The 11,397-nt window shown below is 38.3% G+C and overlaps 1 protein-coding gene across 1 annotated transcript in view; it reads right to left on the bottom strand.

Annotated features, from left to right (window-relative positions):
* Positions 1–5,642: 5,642 nt before the first annotated feature.
* Positions 5,643–11,397, bottom strand: part of LOC127661693 (C-Maf-inducing protein-like) — a 47,671-nt gene continuing 41,916 nt past the window's right edge. The window contains exons 19-21 of the mRNA XM_052152520.1: positions 9,911–10,016; positions 9,160–9,230; positions 5,643–8,946 (exon numbers count right to left, since the gene is read on the bottom strand). Coding sequence (XP_052008480.1) covers positions 8,893–8,946; positions 9,160–9,230; positions 9,911–10,016 — 231 coding nt within the window. The 3' untranslated portion in view covers positions 5,643–8,892. The remainder of the gene's footprint in view (positions 8,947–9,159; positions 9,231–9,910; positions 10,017–11,397) is intronic.

Below are 11,397 nucleotides of genomic sequence, written 5' to 3'. Positions count from 1 at the left end.
TACATGCCTCAGTGGTTGAAGTCCCTTTAAGGCTTACTTTTGGCGGGTGCCCTGCAATCAGTGGTACAGTGGAGGGGAGCTTCTGTGCCTATGCTACTGTGGCTGATTGAATGGGGTTTAATAATATTTTTGCCTTTATTGTATTTAGGCATATATGGCAGTCGCCCTGAAATGTACTCACAGGAGGGACGCTCATTGAGACAATGTCTACCCTGGCGTTTAGAGCAGGAAGAGTGTGAAAACATGGGGGGAATTGGAAACAAGCTGGTCAGCCATGACGGCCTCAGCATTTATTATTGTTTATAACAGTGTGCTTTGTGTAAACTTATGCTTGTTGTACATTGAGTTTTATTATTCATGCCGCGAGACCTTGGTCATGGAGGCAGAGGCAAAACTCAAGGTGAATACATTCAATGCTCATTCGCCAGCGTAATTTACAGGGGGAAATGGAGCTAAATTGGTTATTGAGAATGGGTTGGACACTAAACATCTCCTAGCATATACCATGGGGGAATAACGTGTAGTACTTGAGACAAAGTGCTTTTGTACACTGGAGAGATTTAAGCATGCCACAAGACACTTGGTCAAGGGGGGCAGAGGTGAGATTTTAGTTAAACATGATTAACCAACATGATTCAATGGGGGAGAATGAGACACAATTTCGATCTTCATCAATTAACACATTAGTGGGCTTTTGCTGCCCGGAAGACTGTGGTCGTCTGAACGCCGCATATCCTAACTCCAAGCGCACATGTGAGAAGCGAACATTCAGGGGGAAGTGTTTACTAACCTCAATTAGTATGAGGAGGCACATAGTCACCCTCGCAAGTAAAAGCACTGCCTTGAATGACTTGTTCCCCATCATGAGCCGCTGTGGGAGATTGTGTAAAAGACACTCTTTAATCCTATGTGCTTGGTTGAACTGGAAAACCATCGTGTGTAGATCCAACAGCTGTCTAAATAGAGCGACGTTCTGCAGTCATCAAAATTTTGAGCAGAAATAGCAGTGAGCGTCTCTTCTTTCGCAAGACCGCCCAGGTAATCCATTGAAACGGGCAAAACAAAATGAGTTCAAATACCTTGCATCTCCTGATAGAATCCCAAGAGAATAATGGCACCAATGAAGCACTCTGCGCATTAGTTCGCCATCACTCAGTTGGGGAATTTTCTCTTCTTCCAGCCTCCTTATTCTGCGGCCGAGGTTCACCAGTCCATGCGGGATCTCATACGCCACGCGATAGCACTCCGAACAGGGAAGAGAGAGAGAGAGAGAGGCAGAGATCGTGCCTCCAATTGCCACATTCATGCAAGCTTTCTTAGAACTAAAAAGACAACAGACAATAGGGGCAATGGGACCCATTTTGTTTTCTTACCGTTCTTATACATGGTTTCTTATTGGTGGCATCTCACAAAGCACGTGGCTTCGCATGCAGATTCACCAGAAAATGGCCGCTGAGCTGGGCCAAATGCCAGCCATCAAGAGCATGTCTGATGGGCGAGAGTGGCACTTTCGCTTGACAAACACTTGACAAACACGAGGAAGAGTCCGGTGTCTGTCCGTACTCTAATTTTTTCTTTTCACAAATGGCTCCGGATAGCACCTCGTGGCAAGACAATGCGAGCCTTGATGAAATTCTTCCTTGTTCTCGTCAGTCCTTTACAATGCAGGTTTTCTTAAGCTGCATAGGAATTTTGCTCTGAATGCATTAACTCTCAAAAAGGGATGAAAGTTAATCCTCTCTTTGACGTGAGTCACCAGAAAACAACAAGGGCTGAGACAATATTCCTGCACTGAGGTAAAGAAAATCTGAGGAAATGGCGCCGAATCGAGCACCTATAAGGAACCCATGACATAGCTCCTTATTGGCATCGCTTAAGCTCCAATGAATTGGCATGATTGTATAGGACTTCAGACCACGTGACCACTGACATGTCCCCATTGCGTCATTATGCAACATAGAAGTTCTTTCAAAAGAGAACTACTTGCAATAGACCTTATTCACAGCAGTGCCATCTTTGATTTTTGACTGGAATGAATGAGGCTGTGAGGGATAGGGGTACAGTCTCTTCAATGGGCTGTGCAGTTGTTGAAAGGGTTTTGGATCGTTCCACTGACGAAACCTTGAAAAATATCATCCCAAGGGATCTCAGTAAACAAAACAAAAAACTCCACATATGATCTCTGAGCTTTTTGATAGCTTTATTCAGTACATTTCATTAAAGTGACACTAAGCCTATCCCTCGCAGCCGGGTTTTCATTCCCGTCAAAGATGCTGCTACAGTGAATAAAGTCTAAGGACGTCTGTGGTGCAAAATGGGATCCGTTCCCCCATAAACTTGCATTTTAAGTGTGTAATAGTCAAAACATTTTCAAGATATATATTTTTTGTGGTAGCCTGCTAGACAGAATGCCACAGATGCTGTTGATAGAGCTTAGTTGTATTTAACCCAGAATATTGCTTTATTTTTTTTACTTTAGAACTAGTCTCAAATTAAACCTTAAGGGGTACCTCAGTGATCTCTCTCTCTCTCTCTCTCCCTCCAGATAAGTCCATTCAGCTAAACAGTGCTCTCTTCAGTTTGGACAGAGGTACAGGTTATGTAATTAAACCAGAATGGATGCCAGACATCAAAACAAAACATCAGAATCAGAGTAAATAATCCACTTTTCGTTTTACACTTCATTCCTTGTTAATTCGGTCTATTATTTTTCTAGAACGATGACTGTGAAATGCGCAATCAAGATACAAGAATAGAATCCGTTTTTCTTCTCTTTATATTTGCAAGGTACAATTGTAGAAAAAGGCAATGTTCTGTTTCTTGCAGGTAATAGCAGCTTCCCAATCTGAATTACATTGTCAGTCCATTTGTGCAGGTTCATACAGAAGCAGTATAGGTCAAGCAGACAACTATAATTTCAAGACTACTTTCTTCAGTAAGGGAGAGGGGTTAAGATATTTGAGAGTTTTAAGTACACAAAAAGAATGTTATTCTGTTCGTTTAATTGATATTCAGTAAACAGGGGATTTTGAGCTCCAAAAGAAGCAAAACGTATTTTTACAGATGTGGTCACTATTCTTTTATTAACTGTTCTTGTATGGCAAGAGCTGCAAAACAGTTCTTAAAAAAAAAAATTCTTGTGTGCTCCACGTTTAAGTGACCTTTTTTCTTTAAGTGACTTGGATAACAGCAGTGTCAAATGATGATGATATCCTCATAGAGAGCAATGGACTAAATCCTGCTTGGCTGGGCCCAACAAATCCACCAAAATATTTTGAGGTGGATGAGCCAGACCTCTCTTTCCTGCACTTTGTAGTTTATGAGAATTACATGTTCTCTGATGGTAATTGTCTCACCCAGGCAACTTTTCCTTTTATTCGCTCAGGTAAGTCCATCCAAAATATTTTAGCAAAATTTTTTTTTAGATGTTAGAAGTGTTGTACTGTAAAGCCCCCACATTTTGAACTAGTTGTAGACTGAAAAACCTACAGCCAAGAAAATCTCTGAAAAAAGGTGATCATTTCATCCAATTTATGACCCTTTACTATTTCTATTAGTCCATCGGTCTGTCACTCTGAAGAACGGGTTTAGTGAAAACCTGGAGCTTGCGTCTCTTTTGGTGAGTATTGAAGGTAAAGGTGAGGAGCACATACACTGACATGTCTCTTTTAGACTGTCCAAACTCTTTATCATTAACCGTGCCAATATTAGTTATTAGCAGTAAAGGTATAGTTCACCCAAAATGGAAAATTTATTTTTTATTTACCCTAATTCCAAACCTGTATTTAATTTCATTTGTTGAAGACAAAAGGAAATATTTTGAAAAATGTTCAAGCCGCTGATTTCCATGCAGTGAAAGTGGATGATTAAACACCACCACAGGAATGAAAGTAAAACGAGAAATATAAAATTCCCACAGTATTAAGGCCTTTGCACATCAACTGAAATTTCTCAGAGCATTTAACATTTTGAATAGAAATAATGGATTCCCATGAAGCCATTAACACCTGAAGCGAACATGCACACCGACATGCGAGGTTGTTTTTTACGATGAAGGTACATGTCCATTGGCGCGTGTTGAATGGAGCTGATCAGCCATTTTCAATTAATTCCAGTGGGAGTCAAGCGTCTCAGTAGCAAAGGGCATTGTGGGATTGACAGCAGTGCAGAGAAAGCATTGAGGGCTGTCAAGAGCATCAAAAAGTTGAGAAATGCACTACGTTATTCAAATGAGTAGTAGAACGCGCCAGTTGGCAGCCAATCAGATCATTATGTTTAATTTAGACTTCAGATGATGATTATACTGTTTATATACTTTGGGCATTCGAAAATGAAGCTGGCATAACCTGCCTCTGCCTGGATGAAGGAATACCACCTCCAACTCAACCTAGCGAGGACCAAGCTCCTCCTCTTTCCAGCCAACCCTGCTGTTGAGCACAACAAAAACAGGAAGTGGAGGAGGGACATGCCAAACGACTCATCCCATTTTTTGAAATAGCCAATACCCTTTAGTTTTTAACCATACACACAAACCCCTTTCCACCATGTTGCTCATGACAGAGATGCTCACCAGGGAACTTGAGAAGCGATAATACTGGACAGCTTTTACAAAAAATTGAGAACCGAATGATGATTTAGCTGACAACATTAATTCATAACCAGCCAACAAACTAACTGTCATAGCTTATGAAGAGAATAGAGCCATTGTGCAAGTCCAAAATAGATGAATGAAAAACAAGTGAGTAAAAGGTAGTATACTGTATACTGCATGTATGTTTTCAAAGTGCTCCTGAGCATAAAGAATGATGAAAGCGTATTCAAGCAGTACATTCCAAGAAACCTCCGGCTACACAAAGATTATGAATAAATTCCAGGGATTTTTAAATCCTCTGGTCTAGCTCCCATGATGGCAGGTCTCATTCAGAAGGGATCATACCTGTTGTGTGCCCTATTCACTTCAAAGACAATTACCCTCCACTGTGAGAGCATCTGTAGGCTGAAAGGTGATAACGGACAGTACTTATTGGAATTTCACAGTATAGATTGTGCTCCCTTCAAAGTGCTCTCTGAAGGCATGATCAGCACTAGTTAACACTCTGCCAGTGCTGAAGAGTTGTAGGGGGAGGGTGTCTTCTCGTTCTCTACAGCATTTGATTGAACAAGGTTTCTCATCCTCTAGTTGACATCATGGATGTGCCTAAATCTTTTTAGCCGAAAGAGAGAGGTTGCAGATTTAAATGCTTACATCTTCTGAAAATCTATTTTGTCAACATTAATAAGTACACTAACATCTAGATGTCCTTCAAGCAAATAAATATGGACTAATAACAACATTTGAATGGCAATCATTCACCTCACTTTTAATGTGATGTAGCCTCTGGACTACAAAGGTCTTGACTGTCTTTGTCATTTCATTGAGCAATAAAAAGTGTCCTGAAAATTGATGTAACATGGGTCCATTTGTTATCTCTAAAGGATTGAAGTAATCAGCAAATCTGTCCCAAGAGAAATTAGAAGGCTTGACAAAGCCCATGTGTTGTAAAGAAGCATATGGTTGATTTCTTTGCTGTGAAGGATATATTTGGCCAGGTAGCTCCTACAGATAAGTTACCAGGATGAAAACATACAGTTTAAATTAGCTGTGATATTTAAACTTGCATATATACTGTTTTGTGTGTATTTGTCAATGTACTCACATGTTTGGATTCATGTAAAAGAGATGGTCAAAATACCATTAGTGCTACATGCCGTTACTTGTTTTAAATGGGACTGCCATTATTATTTGATAAAGAACAGTAGTTCTCACTTCCTTAAAATAACATCACAAGGGTGAATGTTCAGATAAAATATCAATAAAAAAAACCTTTCCAAGCTTTCTATTTGAAACATATTCAGACAGTTTATTTTGATTGAAACTGGTTCACATATTAGGCTTATTTTCCTGTTGAAGGTTGTGTTCTCATTACAACAGCCATAGAGCAGCAGCAGCAGCAGCAGCAGCAACCCAGCTGTAGATAGAAGCAGATAAACACAGAAGAAACTCCAGGCGTCATGGGAAATGTAGTTCTTATTTGTATGTACACAACTGTACCACAGGGGCGGTAGGAACCCCACCCACATCATATTAAGACTCGGTCTCAATTCAACATTGCGTTAAGTACTTTTTAAAAAAAGGGGGGAAAAACTAAAAATAACAAGACATTAAAATATATTGGTAGTTAGACACTGGAAACAAAAATAGCACAGTTAACTCCACAGGATATAACAAATAAATGTGAAAAGTGTGGAGGAAACGGTTTCCAAAGTTACTTGAGTAGAAACTAGATTTCCACTCTTAATTGTTTTTGGATCAAGAGAAAAAAGTGGTATTTTTTTTAATTATATTTTTTAGCAAAATGAGGGTTGGGGGTAACCCAGCCTCCTCAATTCCTTCCAATGCAGAGAAAATTGGTCTGCTGTCATATGCTGAGACTGAAGACCAATAAACAAGTGTGACTTTTATGTTTCCACCAATGTACAAAATGGCAGTTTTTTTAGTCCACTCACAAATGAAGAACTGTACCTTGCTTCATCAATATCACAAGTCCACTATAATCCATCAGTTTGCTGCATTGTGCACAGGCACGCACCTCTCACTTTTAGAAATGTGTACTGATCCACATGGTAAGTGGTTGAAGGGGGGAAGTGTAGGGCTGGTTTCAGAACTAGTGATTTTATCCTTTATATTTTAATCTCCGTGATAAAATTACAAAATGCAACATCTGCAGATGCAACATGCAAATAAAATAAAAGACAAAAAAAAATGGATTACACTTATCAAAATGTCCAAAAAAAATAAAACAGAAATAACCACTGAAGACAATGACAGTGCACTTGGCCTGTGGGAGGAAGTAAACCAAAATATGCACTCATTTAAAAAAAACGAAGGCAACAAAAGCCTCCCAAAAACATGAGAGAAAGAGAAACAGAAATATCAGACAGAGAGTGGAGGGAAAGTATATACACTTGTATGTACATTATACAGTATGTAACCACGCAAGGTTCAACCCAAAGGTGGCAGAATGCAAGTTGGTGCCAAAGCCATTTATGGCGCCAAGAACTGAACTCCCCTGGACGGTGTCTATTTCTGTGTAAAATTTAAAGCACACACAAGCTCGACCTATCAAAAACTGCTAAGTTCAAGACCGGCCACATGGACGGGGCAGCAACTCGGAACACAGTCTATTTATCGCTCGTTTTAAGTGTGAATTGAGACAGACACTCCTTTGTAAACATGGATCAAAATAAGAATTTCTAAAGAAAACTTCTCAATTTAAGTTACAATTGTAACTTAAATTGACAGTTTTATTTCTCACTACGAGATATGAGATATTTCTTCAACAAGTAATTACTTGCAAGATCTGCCTCTTTTGAAATAGTTCTCTACTAGTCAAGACATTGATTGTAACTTATTACAATGATGATAAACAATATGTTTTCGGAGAGACATTAACATGAGTGAAAAAAACTACATATAAAAAAGGTTAAACTGCATAACAAGCCATAATGAACATAGCAGAAATCATGGCTCGATAGTTCATTTTATATAAATATGAGCAACATTATCTTAACCATTATGGCAGGACACTCGTGGTGGACTCCTATCACAGCTAGAGGCAAACATAACATGTTTACAGGGAATAATAAAGCCTATTAATCGGTTTTACAGTCAATAATGTATATCTATGTACAACTATGCTGACTTACCTCAGAGTTGCTAGGTGATGCAATCTTTACAGAAAATGTTTTTAGGCACCATTTTGGTTCAGTTTGCTTGACAAAAGTACTTGATAAAAAAAAAAAAAAGAAAAGAAAAAAAGAAGACCAGAGCAACTGAATAAATGGGGCTCATAAATACAAAGTAGTCCCAGACTACTTCCTGGACAAACGTGCTCTTAAATATGGGTGTAAAATCACAATTACACTGTACAATGTGGCTGCAAAAAAAGAAAAAGAAAAAAAAAGGAGGAAAAACTAAAATGACAAACAAATGTTAGTTTTTCCGTTTTGCTGTAGAGTAAAGCCCCTGAAATGTCTGCTTAAAAAAATGCCAAAAGGGATACATCTTTTTTTCTTTACAAACACATATGAAAGCAGTGTATGGAAAAATATGCTTTTTCAAGTTGATAAAAAATGATTTTCAGAGAGACCGAGAGATAGAGATGAATGTGTCAAGAAGTGAGCATTGTTAGACACATTTACACCAGAAATTTCTCAGAGGAAGAAAAATGACTGAACAGAAAGGACCAATCACAAATGTAACAAGGACAAGAAAAAAAAAGTGTGGAAATTTTGGCTTTCCACACAAGAGGTGATATCAAAACTGTACTGGAATGTGGCTCTGAATATTCAGACCTTCACCAGACGCTGGTACCACGGGGGAAATGGCTCCGTGTAGTTCAAGAAGGACAAATCAACATTGACTTCTGGGATTAAAGGACAAAGGGATTAAATCCATAGTTTTAAGGGACACTGATGTTAGGAAAGACAGATACGTCTGACACACAGGAACTAACAGGGGACATAGTTCCTTCGAGGGGTCTGAGATAAAAGGCAAGAACAAACAAACAGATGAAAGTGAAAAAGTCCCCTTTATGATGTCAATAGAAACAAGGTTCCTCTGCTGATGATGTCACACAAGACATATTCTTGCATTTTGATGCCACTACAAAGAGCGTCTTTATATTTGGATGAGACACATTTATGATATATCAGGAGGTCCTTGTGTTTGAATGATGTTCCTATAAATACAGTCCTCGTTTCTCCATGTTTGTGATTATGTTGTGTTCTGATGATGTGTCTGCGATTTCCTGCATTTAGAAATCTCAGCGAGAATTGATGATGCAGAATAGTTCACCATGCCTCTGTGTAGCGAACGTCCACTTCCTTCAGGTTGGGTAGTTTGGCCTGTGGGTGGGATGAAAAAGATGTTTAGATGTCATTAGGATATTAGAAGACATTATGAATATTGTTCCAGGAACATGTCCTAATTCACGTTATTCACAAACAATAAAACCTCAATTTGGTTGCCCTTAAATTTTGTTCAGTAAAAACTACACAAAGACTGAGAAAGAAAAGAGCTATGTTTCAATCATTAAACACACACTGAGGGCCTCTTACCTTCAGGTCCTCATAGGTGTCCGCGGTGAGTTTAGTGCTGTTCATATTCAGGCTACACAGGCTTTTCATAGCTGCAAAAAAAAAAAAAAAAAAAATTGAAAAAGTCATTTAAATAAGTTGTCCTACATACAGTGCAATACCTAGGGCATGCATTGACTGCTCTGTGAAATTTAAATTCACATATGTTAATGACTCCTTAACTCCTTAATTTACTAAATGAAATGCAATCTTGAACTAACTAGAAATGTTAGTGGGCACTGCTTTTTCGGTGGCTATGTTGGGAAATCTTCCTGGCAGCTATTTTCTGGGTAAACAAGTGGCATAAATGTACAGCTCCTGAATGGGTTAAGACAGAAAACTCAAAAAATGGCTGGTCAAGATTTCGATCAATTAACATTTTAAATCAGCAGTAAAATCTGACAATAATGATAACATCAATTGTGCTTCTTTAGCTCAGATCGTTAAAAAACAAAAGATATTTTTCGGCTGCTTCAGATAATGCACATGTATGTTATTGAGTTAACTGAAATGCGATGTATGTATCTAAAAGGTGATTGGCTATTTTACCTGTGAGGCGGGACTTCCTTTTCTACACTCAGCATATTTCAAATTTAAGTTTGAAATTGAAAGACTGGTTGAAAGGGTGAAGTGTAGACATATTGAGCAACCACTAATATGAATATTGGGTGGGAGGGAAATCTGAGCTGCATAACTCAGATTTGAGTAAGACAAATGTTCATTGTGCTCTTACAGCTGAGGGAGAGCAGGCCTGCATCTGTGACTGGAGTCTCACACAAATTCAGAACCTGTAGACAGGCCAGGTGCTCTGACAGCAAGCGCAGTCCAGCATCTCCAAACTGAGAAAGGGACAACAGAAGCAAAGTGAAAAAAATTAATAAATAAAATTAAAGAGAAATTGAGCAAGAACATCTAATAAGTGAACAGGTGCATAATTTAAAGGCAATTTTTCACCCAAGAATATTGATCTGTTTCTCACCCACACTTAACATATTGCTTCGGAACACACATATATTAACCCTTTAAAGCTTGGATGGGCCCATGGGAAAAATCTATTTATCAAAATATTACTAACTACAGTCTCGACCAGGTATCATTTGAAAGCTTAGATGCTGTACTTTATAATGCATGTAAAAAAAAAACAAAAAAAAAACAGAACAATTGCTTTGAAATTTGCAGACAAATCAGAAAAGTTCTGTATTGATCATTTATAAAAATTATTATAATCGCTAAAAATATCAAACTGATCAAATAGCCATGTGTCATTTGTCATTGGAAAAACTAAGTATATGTCTTTGACATACATGTTACATGTAAACAGGTGCGCTTATAAGTTCACAAAAATGTAAAAGATCATAAAATATTACATAACATTACTTAAGAGGAGGTGATTATCTTTAAAACGAGCCACACACAACTTAATTGGATGCATATATCATTAGATAATCCACACGAAGCACATGTGCACACAGCGCATAATGTGCTATCTGGCTAAAAACGTAAGCTTTCCTGGATCAAATGACATCATCGGAAATAATGTATTACATTTTCCAGCATCATGGAACACAAAACCAATTGTATAAGGATTTAGATTGCTGAAACCAAAGGTAGAAGTCATCCAAATTTGGGCAGAGAGGTTCACTGTAATTACATATGACATAGCACAGGCTCGATGATGGCTCAAATGACACAGAATGGAACTGAATGAGATCTCGTTACTCATGTCTACATGCTTTGGGGAGACAGCATACAGTTAAAGTCAGAAGTTTACATACACCTTAGCCAAACATATTTAATTCCTGACATTTAATTGTGGAAAACATCCCCTATCTTAGGTCAGTTAGGATCACTACTTGGCCCTGTTGCTAGGAGGGGTGCGTGGTGAGTTGTGCTTGGATGGCGTGGAGAATAATGTGTAGTATGTCAGAATAATAGTAGAGAGAATTATTTCAGCTTTTATTTCTTTCATCACATTCACAGTGGTTCAGACGTTTACATAAACTTAGTTTTTTTGGTAGCATTGCCTTTAAATTGTTTAACTTGGGTCAAACGTTTGGGTAGTCTTCCACAAACATCTCACAATAAATTGCTGGAATTTTGTCTCATTCCTCCAGACAGAACTGGTGGTGGGGGGTAGAATATACATTATACTTTAATGTATACAGTCTTCTTAATTTGTGTATATTGTACATTATAATTTTTTTGTATTCGGTCTTCATA

Source organism: Xyrauchen texanus, chromosome 21 (assembly GCF_025860055.1).
Source record: "Xyrauchen texanus isolate HMW12.3.18 chromosome 21, RBS_HiC_50CHRs, whole genome shotgun sequence".
Lineage (NCBI taxonomy): Eukaryota > Metazoa > Chordata > Actinopteri > Cypriniformes > Catostomidae > Xyrauchen > Xyrauchen texanus.
The sequence above is the reverse complement of the archived record's forward strand: the minus strand, read 5'-3'. Positions and strand labels throughout refer to the sequence as shown.